We start from the raw sequence: 14,189 nt of genomic DNA, 5'->3' as shown, positions 1-14,189 counted from the left end.
CAATGACAAAGATTTGGTTATTTCTGTACCTTGTGTAAAAACTGTGTACAGATTAGTACTACAAAAAGGGGACACACATCAATATTTTGTGACTAAAGACAGTGATGAAATCCAGTGGACAAGGATATTACTGGACGTTCAAGTTGCAACTGGCACACCAAACCTCGAACACACACACACACACGCACACACACACACACACACACACACACACACACACACACACACACACACACACACACACACACACACACACGCACACACACACACACACACACACACACACACACACACACACACGCACACACACACGTTGATGAGACAAAGACACACACAGACACACACACACACACACACACGCACACAGCATTACATTTACACATTGATGAGGCAAAGACACAGAGAGATATCAACACACTTAATCCTCTCAAAGGGAGTTGGGGAGGGAGGGAGGGAGGGAGGGAGGGAGGGAGGGAGGGAGGGAGGGGGAGGGAGGGAGGGAGGGAGGGAGGGAGGGAGGGAGGGAGGGAGGGAGGGAGGGAGGGAGGGAGGGAGGGAGGGAGGGGAATTGAAGAACGGCAGATGGCCAGAAAGACGTCAATCCAACTCATTCTTCCAGACAGCGCAGGGCACTGTGGGTAATTGCAAACAGGACTGACGTTAGTGCTGGGACCCTGCACGTCACGGAGAGAGGAGGAGAGGATGAGAGAAACAGGTAGATAATAAGGGAAAGCTTCAGGCCACAACAGGCCACCACCACCTAGTGAACCCAGTGAACAGGGACAGACATGCCTCGACTCTCTGGGTGAAGGTATTCAACAATCAGACAGACTATGATTCATTACTCTATTTATTGTAGTGAACTGAGTCTTTTCGGCTCACATACAGGAATTCCTTACACAACAAGATTGCCACTTGTATTTTTTTGTCAATTCAATGAATAGCAACCAAAAACAAGCATAAATCACTCAAAACCACAAAATGAGTTGTCCATATATTACACTAGAAACATCTAACCCACAACACGACATCGGAATGTCAGCCAACCCGGAGGGGGGTCAGGGTATGTAATCATTGGGACAGTCATCAAGCAGTGAGGGTATGAAGAGACTCATCTGCTCAAACCGTCAGTGTTGCTGAAAACCCATCAACTCATTTCAACTTCACTTCAGTCTGGCTTGTCTCCAGTTTAATTTAGAAGCATTTCTCTCTTTTAGCAACAGTCACTAAGTTTCCTCAGTCCTCCCTGGCAGAGTAGGGTATGGAACTGGTGGATGTTATTTCTATGTAGAGGATGGTTATTGATGCCATTACATTAGTGTCACACTTGTCGCATGTTTATTTAATCCCACCTGCACATTTCACCATTTCTGCCAACTAGGCTTTTTCAGGGCGGAGGGTGATGAACGTTGCAGAAAGAAATGCATTACAGACATGAATCACTGTACTTATGGGAATTTATTGTATGGTTGTCCCATTAAATGTATGTTGTTTGTATAATTCGTTATTGTTTACATAGTTATTTCAATCTGCAAAATACACAGTACATGTTTCTTCTGGCTTCATGGCTCAGAAGAAGCCTTCACAGAGTCCTCAGTATGATGTCCCTGAGCTGGGATGACTAGGAGGATTTGCACTGAATGCTTTGACCTCTAGAGACTAAAGAGATAGTTGAAAGGAGGGGAATCAACTCAATCCTTTGGGGTGCGTGTGAAGTGGGAACTCAAATGATCCAATCTGCTCTCTCACCAAGTTAAACAGATGGTGTCTAAACATACCAATAATATCATACATTTCACATATTATGTCAACATTTTGAAAGACATTTTGGTTGTTGTTGTTTAGATAATTGTTTTGTGGTGAAGTGGACATCTGCTGACTCATCTCCCCTCTGTTAACAAAACAGGGACTCATTTAGATAACTGATAAAATACCATCTTTATTAAATACAACAAATATAAACAGGGTTTACAGTCATAGAGCACATACTGGTAACCACACACACGTACACACACACACACACACAAACACACAGAACATATACTGGTAACACACACACACACACACACATACACACACACACACACACACACACACACACACACACGCGCACACACACACACACACACAGACCACACACACACACGTACACACACGCACTCAATCATATACACACACACACACACACACACACAGTCATAGAACACATACTGGTAACCATACACATACACACACAACCAACTCTCTTATACAATCTGTGCAGCTCACAATCTCTGATCATGAGAACATATTTATAAAGCACAGTATAAACACTGAACACTGTGCAAAGCATTTTGTTAAGACACATTCTAAGTAGGCAAGATAATTGAGGCACCATGGTAACATGGACAGGGGCAGGGATGTGTCTTTGGATGACCAGTAAAGTACTTCTACCTAGTGGGGTGAGTGTGTATGTAGGCCAGTGGTATCTACTAGTGTTAGCCCTGCACAGCCATTGGGAGGAAGGGTCAGCTGGAAGCCTGACCGGTCCAGGATCAGATTTCCCTGCCGCCCAGCCTAGCTGTCTCCATTACACACTGAAAACTCTCCACTGGCCCAGGACCAACGCTTAGGGCTGCTCTCTGTTTGCACCACAGCCCCCAGGCTGATCTCTTTGTGTTCCACGTCACCACAATATCACTGCAGAGCATTTCTGCCATAGCTTTCAGAGACGGTGCCCAGTCCCATCAGGACATTGAGTGTTTTTACACATAGTCCTCTTTAAAAGAACTGATCTTTGAATGAGGACTCAACTCCTTTGTCAGTTCACTTCACCTATCCTGTGGTCCGAGTCCTCTTTGCATTGCCATGTTTAGAAAGGAACCAAGATCTTTTTCCAAAATTCACTCAATGCACTCCAGGGTTTTACAAAGTGCAGTGCAGGACAAGGCATCAAAACGTGTTATCGGACAGCCATATACACCTGCTTACATTTTGAAAGCTAATAGACTGCATTTAGTGAAAAAAGGGGAGAAATAATCATTTTTATCAGAAGACACTACTACATGTAAATATTATTGGTTACAGAATAAATAGCAGAAGAATAACTGCAGATTAAATAATACTGTAATTGAATATTGTACACCCAATGTAGGCTACTGCCCTTTTAAGAGCTAGAATTGATTTTGGACCCTATGTTGTGATTCTCACCAAATATGTTGTTGTCTTCTCACACTATTCAAACCCCACAATCAAATAAACAGTTTATGAACCTCTCTTAGCCTATAGATCACATATGGCAAACAAATAATCTGAACAAAAAACTAAACATTTCTGTGGCAATCGCTAATCAATATAAAAAAAAACATTTTTTTCCATGAACCTGCACATCCACTTCTCTCTTTTGTCGCACCAATGTGAGTGGTAACGGCAAGGGAAACAATGCTGCAGTAGTCTAGTGTGTCGTGCGGAAATAATGACAAGTGAACCCGGGGAGCTTTGTGTTCACATTGCCCTAAAAAAGGAATCAAACCTCGGAATTCAGGAGAACCGAACTCAGACCAGCTCTCGAGATGATCTCAGTTCGGTTTGCTTAGGGGGCTCTTCTGAGGGGGTCTGAGTTCTTTGAGAGTGTTCACGCTGCACAAAAAAATTTGCAAACTGCACTGGGTTCACAAAAATGGTAAAAACGCCCTTAGTCAACCCTCTACACACATTCAAAACGGCCCTGTGCATTTAGCTAGCTAGCACACAATAACATATAAAATGGCACTGCAATTCACTCATGTCTTATAAACACCAACATTTACAATTGCTAGAGTTGTATGTACTGTATAAACTGTTATTACAATCTGGTAAATATATAATAAATAAATATACATTCTGTTTCAGCTGTTTTTATTGTCAATATGATGGCATCATACTCGATTCTCAGTGACATTAGCAAAAAGCAAGCTGTCACAATATCTGCCATGGTCTCATCAGTTCTGTTTGTAGTAAACGGTGTAAGCCATTGACGGTGCAAGCGTGCAAGTAAGTCCTTGAGTAAAATAGTATTTTTTTTGTATCTCTTCTCCTTTACTTTGCCATCCTCCTTTATCTTTCTCTCTATTTAACTTAGAGGCAGAGTACCAGGGTTGTATTCAGCAGATCCTCTGTCTATCCATCTATCCTGTCTCACACCTGAGTGACCAGGGGTTCCCTGAGGTACACGTTGCCTTTGTTCTCCCACCCGTCCTGCCCCGCACACAGTCCTGACAGCAGTGTCCCATTGAGGGGATTACAGATTCCCTTGCAGTCGCCCACATACAGGGGAGTGTAATCTCCCTCCCCTTCGTCTCCCTCCTCATCCTCACCCTCCCAGAGAGAGGTGCTGATGTGGGTGTACTCACTGATTTTCTCGAGACACTCCGTCTCTCGGTGATAGAAGTAGCTGAAGTTGGACACAATGACGGGGACTGGCAGGGAGATGGTGAGCACACCAGCGATGGCACACATGGAGCCCACCAGCTTGCCCCCCAGAGTCGTAGGGTACATGTCCCCGTAGCCCACTGTCGTCATGGAGACCACGGCCCACCAGAAGGCCTCGGGGATGCTGGTGAACACCGTGTCGGGGCTGTCCGCCTCGGCGAAGTAGACAGCGCTGGAGAAGAGGATGACTCCGATGAAGAGGAAGAAGATGAGCAGGGCCAACTCTCTCAGGCTGGCCTTCAGAGTCTGGCCCAGGATCTGCAGGCCCTTGGAGTGACGCGACAGCTTGAATATCCTGAACACCCTGACCAGCCTAATGACCCTGATGATGGCCAAAGACATGCCCGGGTCCTTGTTGGAGGTTTTGTCCCTGGCCAGCTCTGTGCCCAGAGTGACGAAGAAGGGAATGATGGCGAGGAAGTCGATAGTGTTCATCACGTCCTTGAAGAAGTGGAGCTTACTGGGGGAGCTGGCTAAGCGCATAATGAGCTCAAAGGAGAACCAGAAGATACATATGGTCTCCACCTGGAAGAAGGGGTCATGGAAAGCACTGCCAGTGGGAGGGACCAGGATGGTGATGTTGGGGAGGGTAGGATGGGGCTGGTAGGTGAATTTCTGGAGGGAGAGAAGGAGAGGGGGAAAGTGAGTGGTGTTAGAAATGAAGCAGGAGAGATTGAGGGGAGATAAAACAGTGAAATGGGGATGACCGTGGTTTAGACAAGAGATAACAAACAGGGTTGTAACGTCTCCTTCCAACTCACACTCTTAAACACGTAGATCCCCTGAACGCAGCTCACTCTCCAGATCCCAATCACCTGGATTCTAATCACCTGCTCACACACCTGTATGTCATAATCACACACTATTTAGTTCAGTTCTTTGCACCCTGTCACTGTGAGGTTTTGTTTGTTTTGTGACACACGTCTTTCAGAGCGCTGGTGTTCCTGTGATGTACTCCTCCCGTGTATTATAGTTTTTGCCTGCCTCACTAACAATGCCTTTTGCCTATTCCCTGCCTGTACTTTAGCCTATCGGATTTCCTGTTATCAACCAATTGCCTGATCTCCTGGACGACGTTCCTAGCCTTTTCCCTGCCTGTACTGTTGCCCTGTTGGACCCCCTGTGTATGACCTTCTGCCTGCCCCTGGACCCAGCTACCTGCCTCCTCCTGTGGTCCTTTACAATAAACACCTGCTGTGTCCTGTGCTTGAAACCAGCTCTCTGTCTCTCCTCGTGTTCATTACAAGGGTAATGAAGGACATGAATTCATTAATAAGAAATAGTAAGGGTGTAAGGTTAGACAGAGGTCGGGGAGAACCATGATGACTACAGTAAACATGAGAAGGAGGAGAGAGGGATGGAGAAGTGATTATTTTAAAGGTGGCAAAGTTTTTCCTCAGCACATGTGGAAAATGCATCTGTCATTACAGTCTGATTAAGACTGTGATAACTGTAATACTGTGTATAACTTCACTTGTGCAATCACACTTTCTCTTTCTTTCCGCAGACCTTGATGCAAATGTGTTTGGTCTCTATATTTAAACAGAAGAAAAACATTATAGAGCATGACTGCATGTGACAACGGCTAATGTTACAGCACAGCGTCTGGACTGACTGACGAATCTGACACTTCATTTCATCCTGACAATGTTTTCTAAGAAGCAGTCTTGGGGTTCAAAGTGAGACAGTCAAATGTAGGTTTTATGGTATGTCCAGCCATAAGACGGATTGGAGGCAAATGGCTCAGAATTTTTATTGCCTGTGATAAAATTATAGTGAAGCAAAAGTCTATGACACTGATGTGTGTTAGTGCCTGTCCGTGTGCCTGCATGAGTGTGCCTGTGTGAGGTGCATATACAGCAGTTGTTTGTTTGGGCATATACTGCATATGTTAGTCTCTATGTAGAGGCCTGGAATGCTTTTACCAACTGAAATGACAGTGACATTTGCCCCCACATTTGTCACCCACTTTAGTTCCATTTCTCCTCACCTTTATGAGGTTGAAAAGCCATGATCACACTGCCCCGACAGACATTCTCACTCTTTGTCACCCAATAAGAAAGGAATAACAACTAGCCGCTCATTCCAAATGGTCACAGAACCATACAGCATGTCTGTATGCAGTGTCTAAAGCTCCCGTTGCAACGGGAGGTGGTCGTCTTGTAAAAGACAAGGATTTATTTTCAGTTGCTGCCACCTATGCTGCCATTTTGAGTCTGTACAGAGCGCTGTGTGTCTTCTGTCAGATGTTCTGATCATGTGAGTGTGTGTGAGTGACTGAGTGAGTGTGAGAGGTTGGGTTCTGTGCTTTTGCATGATCCCTCAAAATCCAAAGGCAGCTAAGCCAACCTTGTCGGTAAGCCACTTGGCAGGTGAAGTACATTTCATTTTGTGCGAGTCATCAAATAGGTGTTCTGTACTACTCTTTCCATCCCTCTTTCAGTGGGTATGAGTCAGTGTGTTTATTAATGGGAACCAACGTTTACATGTTGATGTGCTCTTAGGGTTGTCCTTACGCTATATATACTCCTTTAGATCTCTAAGGAGTAACGTGAGACGCGCTCCTCTCCACTCTCCTCTATTGCACTCCACTTTCACTTACCCTCTCTCCCTCTCTCTCTCTCCCTCTCTCTCTCTCTCTCTCTCTCTCTCTCCCTCTCTCTCTCTCCCTCTTTCTCTCCTTTCTCTCCCTCCCTCTCTCCCTCTCTCCTCTCCCCTCTCCCTCCCTCTCTCTCTCTCTCTCTCTCTCTCTCTCCCTCTCTCTCTCCCTCTCTCCTTCTCTCTCTCTCTCCCTCTTTCTCTCTCTCTCCCTCTCTCTCCTCTTTCTCTCTCCTCTCTCTCTCTCTCTCCCTCTCTCCCTCCCCCTCCCTCTCTCTCCCCTCTCTCCCTCCTCCCTCCCTCTCTCCTCTCTCTTTCTCTCCCTCTCTCCCTCTCTCTCCTCCTCTCTCTCCTCTCTTCTCTCTCCCTCTTTCTCTCTCTCTCTCTCTCTCTCCCTCTCTCTTTCTCTCCCTCTCTCTCTCTCTCCCTCTCTCCCTCTCTCCCTCTTTCTCTCTCTCTCTCCCTCTCTCCCTCTCTCTCCCTCTCTCCGTTTATATGTTCCTATCAACTCCATCTATTCCCATACGGAGTCGTCTTGGCAGTGATCCTGGAGCACCAGTCAATGTGAGACACAGATGGACAGTGATCTGGAGATACCATCAATAAAGCATAATGTTCTTTGTGCAGTCCATATTTACCCCTCCCTTCCTGCCCCTCATCTCTCTCTGTCCCACCCCTTTTTCTCTCCCGCTCTTACCTGCAACCTCCCTCTTTCTCTAGTTCCCTAACTGTGATTCTCTCTCTCCTCCAACCTATTTCTCTTGTTTTCTTACCACACTAGTTCCCCCTCTCCTCACCCCCCACTCTTCCCATTTCTTTCCCTCAATTTTAACGAGAGGACTAAGATAATCTCAGAAATATCTCTGTCCTGTGTGTGTGTGTGTGTGTGTGTGTGTGTGTGTGTGTGTGTGTGTGTGTGTGTGTGTGTGTGTGTGTGTGTGTGTGTGTGTGTGTGTGTGTGTGTGTGTGTGTGTGTGTGTGTCGCATGTTGTGTTTAACCCTGTAAGGGGCCTGTGTCGTCACACATGTAGTATTTATGTTCCACAGGGTGACATCTGTCATTGACTTTCACCAACTGTCATCCACTAACTGTCATCCTTCACTAACTGTCATCCTTTACTAATTGTCATCCTTCACTGACTGTTGATGATCACCCCATCATCAGTCTCTCAATGTTCTAACCTCTGTTCTCTTAGCACCCTGTCGAGATGCATTCCTTACTCTTTCATCCTCTCTTCATCCCTCTCTTCATTCCTCTCTTTATTCCTCTCTTTATCCCTCTCTTTATTCCTCTCTTCATTCCTCTCTTTATTCCTCTCTTCATTCCTCTCTTCATTCCTCTCTTTATTCCTCTCTTTATTCCTCTCTTCATTCCTCTCTTCATTCCTCTCTTTATTCCTCTCTTTATTCCTCTCTTCATCCCTCTCTTCATTCATCTCTTTATTCCTCTCTTCATTCCTCTCTTTATTCCTCTCTTCATTCCTCTCTTTATTCCTCTCTTCATTCCTCTCTTTATTCCTCTCTTCATCCCTCTCTTCATTCCTCTCTTTATTCCTCTCTTCATTCCTCTCTTTATTCCTCTCTTTATTCCTCTCTTCATCCCTCTCTTCATTCATCTCTTTATTCCTCTCTTCATTCATTCTTTATTCCTCTCTTCATTCCTCTCTTTATTCCTCTCTTCATTCCTCTCTTTATTCCTCTCTTCATCCCTCTCTTCATTCATCTCTTTATTCCTCTCTTCATTCCTCTCTTTATCCCTCTCTTCATTCCTCTCTTTATTCCTCTCTTCATTCCTCTCTTCATCCCTCTCTTCATTCCTCTCTATATTCCTCTCTTCATTCCTCTCTTTATTCCTCTCTTTATTCCTCTCTTCATTCCTCTCTTCATCCCTCTCTTCATCCCTCTCTTCATTCCTCTCTTCATTCCTCTCCTTCCTCTATATGTGCTTTATGTACATCTCCCGCAGCCTCTCCTTTCTCCTGGTCCCTTTGTTTGTTTCCTTTTCTACTATTCTCTGTTTCTCTCTCATTCTCTCTCTCCTGTGTGTCATTTCTGTTTGGCCCTCAGGCCCCTGGCCCCACAACGGCCCCCTCTCACCTCTCGGAGCTCCTTCTCGTTCCTGAAGTCGGGCAGCGTCTCCAAGCAGAAGATGGCGATGGACACCACAATGACCATGACGCTGATGATGGCGATGATGCGTGCGCCCGAGGAGGATTCTGGGTGCTCAAAAAGCATCCAAACCTTCCTCTGCATCTCGTTCTCAGGCAGCGCAGGCACCTCCTCCTTGGGGAAGCCCTCATCCTCCTTGAAGCGTTCCATGATCTCCTCACCAAGCTCATAGAAGCGCAGCTCATCCAAGAACACATCCAGGGGCACGTTGGCAGGCCGCCGCAGCCGCCCGCCAGACTGGTAGAAGTAGAGGATGGCGTCAAAGCAGTTCCGGTTCCGGTCCAGGAACAGCTCATTGCGCAGAGGGTCAAAGTAGCGAATTCTGCGGTTAGGGTCCCCCAGGAGGGAGTCAGGGAACTGGGCCAGAGTGCGGAGCTGTGTCTCGTAGCGCATCCCCGACACGTTGATGGCTAGCCGCTCCGTCAGGGCCCAGCCCCCCCTCCACAGGGAGCCTGAGCGACGACAGCTTTCCCTTTTCCCCTCAAGCCTCTCCTTTTCACTGCCATTGTTCTCTGTCTCCTTCTCTCCCTTCTCCGCCTTGTTGCGCTGGTCCTTGGTCTCCTTGTCGCTCTCGCTCACCTCCTCTGGGAGATGTTTCTTGTCTCCTTCTCCTCCTCCTTCACCTCCACCCTTGTCATGGTTCTCCATTCCTTGGTCTGTCATTCAGCTTCTATTTAGTTCTTTGTGAGGACAGTTTGTCCCCTTACTCTAGAGAGAAATGCACAACGCTGCTGAAGTTATCAAGAAACATATCAGGTACTGTAGAAGAAGAGACATATCAGGTAAAGGCAGATAAAGAAGTGGGAGGAGAAACAACTCACATTATTGGCAATTTTAATACTCATAATTATTTAACAGAAATGTAAGCTTAAAGTAATTCAATTCACCCCCAAATACACTACCGGTCAAGAATTTTAGAATACCTACTCATTGAGGGGTTTTTCTTTATTTTTACTAGTTTCTACAGCAGAATAACAGCTTTGCATACTCTTGGCATTCTCTCAACCAGCTTCACATAGAATACTTTTACAACAGTCTTTAAGGAGTTCCCACATATGCTGAGCACTTGTAGGCTGCTTTTCCTTCAATCTGCGGTCTGACTCATCCCAAACCATCTCAATTTGGTTGAGGTCGGGGGATTGTGGAGGCCAGGTCATCTGATGCAGCACTCCATCACTCTCCTTCTTGGTCAAATAGCCCTTACACAGCCTGGAGGTGTGTTGGGTCATTGTAACTGACTTGCCTGGTTAAATGAAGGTTACATTTAAAAAATTAAATAAAAATGTCCAGTTGAAAAACCAAATGATAGTCCCACTAAGCCCAAACCAGATGGGATGGCGTATTGCTATAGAATGCTGTGGTAGCCATGCTGGTTAAGTGTGCCTTAAATTCTAAATAAATCACAGACAGTGTCCCCAGCAAAGCACCCCCACACCACCACACCTCCTCATCCATGCTTTATGGTGGAAATCGCCAATTTGGACTTCAGACCAAAGGACAAATTTCCACCGGTCTAATGTCCATTGCTCATGTTTCTTGGCCGTTGCAACCCTCTTCTTCTTATTGGTGTCCTTTAGTGGTGGTTTCTTTGCAGTAATTCGACCATGAAGGCCTGATTCACACAGTCTCCTCTGAACAGTTGATGTTGAGATGTGTCTGTTACTTGAACTCTGTGAAGCATTTATTTGGGCTACAATTTCTGAGGCTGGTAAGTCTAATGAATTTATCCTCTGCAGCAGAGGTAACTCTGGGTCTTCCATTCCTGTGGTGGTTTCATCATAGTGCTTGATGGTTTTTGCGACTGCACTTTGAACTTTCAAAGTTCTTGAAATGTTCCGTATTGAGTGGCCTTCATGTCTTAAAGTAATGATGGACTGTCAATTCCCTTTGCTTATTTGAGCTGATCTTGCCATAATATGGACTTGGTCTTTTACCAAATAGGGCTATCTTCTGTATACTCTGCCTACCTTGTCACAACACAACTGATTGGCTCACACACATTAAGAAAGAAAGAAATTCCACAAATGAACTTTTAAGAAGGCACACCTGTTAATTGAAATGCATTCCAGGTGACTACCTTGTGAAGCTGGTTGAGAGAATGCCAATAGTTTGCAAAGCTGTCTTAAAGGCAAAGGGTGGCTATTTGAAGAATCTCAAATACAAAATACATTTTGATTTGTTTAACACTTTTTTGGTTACTACATGATTCCATATGTGTTATTTCATCATTTTGATGTCTTCACTATTATTCTACAATGTAGAAAAGAGTTAAAATAAAGAAAAACCCTTGAATGAGTCGATGTTCTGAAAGTCTTGACCGGTAGAATGCAAGACACATTTTACATCTACAGTAAAGAAGAACAAATAAAAGCATGAACTAGACAGGTGTTATTTCAATCAGAACCGTTAACCTTTATGGTCAGAATGACTATTTCTTTAATCAGAACGTTAGTCTTTACAGTCAACACAGCCATTATTAGAATAACACAGAGTCCTACTCATAAACATCCTAGTTACATGCCATGCCCAAGCATGCTGCTGTGAAGTAAGAACCATATTATTGGTGTTATTTACAAGAAGCAGCCTGCACTGTTCCACTCACCCCTCTGTCAGTCAGCTACTGTTGAAAGAGACTAATTACTCAAGAGAATCACGGTGCCTCCACTACTGTACCTCCACCACAGGGTATCTGTCTGGCTGTCTGTCTGTCTGGCCCTCCCTTTGGCCGTCTGTCTGTCTGTCCGTCCGGCCCTCCCTCTGGCCGTCTCTCTGTCTGTCTATCCCCTGTCTGATCTCTCCGTAAGTCTCTATCGCCCACCTTCCTAGCTGTGTCGGGGAGGGGGGCACCATGGCTCCTTCAGGGGTAGTGTTAATCTGTCTGCTGATACCCCACCCTGGGTGAAGTGAAGATAGTTAAGCTTGTTTGTAGGTCACAGCCTTCAGTCTCTCCCCTTTGCTCTCTCTCATGCCTACTATTTCTCTGGAGAATGCTGTCAGGTCGAAATTCAATCCACTGCCTTCTCTCTACAACCTCAGCATGGTGTCCTCTTCATACCCCCACCCCCTAATGTCAGCCCCCTGCCTCTCTCTTAAAGTCCTCTTCATACCCCCACCCCCTAATGTCAGCCCCCTGCCTCTCTCTTAAAGTCCTCTTCATACCCCCACCCCTAATGTCAGCCCCTGCCTCTCTCTTAAAGTCCTCTTCATACCCCCACCCCCTAATGTCAGCCCCCTGCCTCTCTCTTAAAGTCCTCTTCATACCCCCACCCCTAATGTCAGCCCCCTGCCTCTCTCTTAAAGTCCTCTTCATACCCCCACTCCCTAATGTCAGCCCCCTGCCTCTCTCTTAAAGTCCTCTTCATTCCCCCACCCCTAATGTCAGCCCCCTGCCTCTCTCTTAAAGTCCTCTTCATACCCCCACCCCTAATGTCAGCCCCCTGCCTCTCTCTTAAAGTCCTCTTCATACCCCCACCCCTAATGTCAGCCCCTGCCTCTCTCTTAAAGTCCTCTTCATACCCCCACCCCTAATGTCAGCCCCTGCCTCTCTCTTAAAGTCCTCTTCATACCCCCACCCCTAATGTCAGCCCCCTGCCTCTCTCTTAAAGTCCTCTTCATACCCCCACCCCTAATGTCAGCCCCCTGCCTCTCTCTTAAAGGCCTCTTCATACCCCCACCCCTAATGTCAGCCCCCTGCCTCTCTCTTAAAGTCCTCTTCATACCCCCACCCCTAATGTCAGCCCCCTGCCTCTCTCTTAAAGTCCTCTTCATACCCCCACCCCTAATGTCAGCCCCCTGCCTCTCTCTTAAAGTCCTCTTCATACCCCCACCCCCTAATGTCAGCCCCCTGCCTCTCTCTTAAAGTCCTCTTCATACCCCCACCCCTAATGTCAGCCCCCTGCCTCTCTCTTAAAGTCCTCTTCATACCCCCACCCCTAATGTCAGCCCCCTGCCTCTCTCTTAAAGTCCTCTTCATACCCCCACCCCTAATGTCAGCCCCTGCCTCTCTCTTAAAGTCCTCTTCATACCCCCACCCCCTAATGTCAGCCCCCTGCCTCTCTCTTAAAGTCCTCTTCATACCCCCACCCCTAATGTCAGCCCCCTGCCTCTCTCTTAAAGTCTTCAATTTCCCCTCTCTCCCTGTCATAAACAAACACACAAACACACAGACACCATCCTCAACACATGTACTGATGTCCTCACAAGACCCAAATGAACACCCATAAACTCCCAGTGAGAATGTATTTTGGAGTTTCATCCTGGCTTCAGTATTTATAATGCTCCTGACTAGGGCCCTGTGTTTTTCTGACCATGTCACCTTACCAGGACTCAGTGCCCTAAATGAGTTATGTAGCAGAGCCAATGCATTTCCTGGTGAGGTGTGGTCAGGACAAATGTAGGGCCCAAGTCACATTTACAAACATGTTAACACATGTTATGAGACCAAACAGTAAAACTGAAAGCCTACAACAAAAAGCCATGACACTCCTTTTCTGATCCTTTCGTAAGCCTTTATTCAGTTGGCTTAGTGTATGGTATAGTATAGGGTATGGTGCACACGTGTCAGGCAGGTAATGACTCACAGGTGTTGTGTCAACAAAAACGTAAGTGACATATAAGACCACTGTAAGATCAACAGCATTATTTCTGGGCCAGAAAAAGGTTACATGGGGCGGCACGTAGCCTAGCAGTTAAGAACGTTGAGCCAGTAACCGAGAGTTGGCTGGTTTGAATCCCGAGCCGACTAGGTAAAAAAAACTGTTGATGTGCCCTTGAGCAAGGCACTTAACCCTAATTGCTCTGTTAAATCGCTATGGATACGATTAAATGACTCAAATGTAAATGTAAAATAAGAATTGATGGTTGAGTTAACTATTTAGAGATGTGTGTCAGTTGGAAGGTGGGGAAAAAACATGTCAAATGTATAACAGTTATAACACTGATATGAGGTGGATTTTACAGGAAACTGAGCATTA

At 45.9% G+C, this 14,189-nt stretch overlaps 1 protein-coding gene across 2 annotated transcripts; it reads right to left on the bottom strand.

Moving 5' to 3' along the window:
* Positions 1-3,192: 3,192 nt before the first annotated feature.
* Positions 3,193-11,993, bottom strand: LOC112234085 (potassium voltage-gated channel subfamily A member 1). Of its 2 annotated transcripts, none has more exons than XM_024402074.2 (3): positions 11,819-11,993; positions 9,145-9,975; positions 3,193-5,064 (listed from the first exon to the last, which is right to left on the bottom strand). In XM_024402074.2, exons 2-3 carry the CDS (start codon positions 9,877-9,879, stop codon positions 4,156-4,158), a joined length of 1,644 nt encoding a protein of 547 aa, XP_024257842.2. In that variant the 5' UTR covers positions 9,880-9,975; positions 11,819-11,993; the 3' UTR covers positions 3,193-4,155. The 2 variants fall into 2 exon arrangements, with proteins under 2 accessions (XP_024257842.2, XP_024257841.2); XM_024402073.2 differs by having other exon boundaries at positions 9,145-9,924.
* Positions 11,994-14,189: the final 2,196 nt, after the last annotated feature.

The sequence above is a fragment of the Oncorhynchus tshawytscha genome, linkage group LG27 (genome assembly GCF_018296145.1).
Source record: "Oncorhynchus tshawytscha isolate Ot180627B linkage group LG27, Otsh_v2.0, whole genome shotgun sequence".
Lineage (NCBI taxonomy): Eukaryota > Metazoa > Chordata > Actinopteri > Salmoniformes > Salmonidae > Oncorhynchus > Oncorhynchus tshawytscha.
The sequence above is the reverse complement of the archived record's forward strand: the minus strand, read 5'-3'. Positions and strand labels throughout refer to the sequence as shown.

What these genes read in the sequence shown, in the direction of transcription:
- LOC112234085 (XM_024402074.2), bottom strand. Translation starts at nt 9,879, where the DNA reads ATGACAGACCAAGGAATGGAGAACCATGACAAGGGTGGAGGTGAAGGA. An exon ending in ACGAGAAGGAGCTCCGAGAG is followed by an intron (nt 5,065 to 9,144) that starts GTGAGAGGGGGC and finishes CTCTCCCTCCAG; the next exon opens with AAATTCACCTACCAGCCCCA.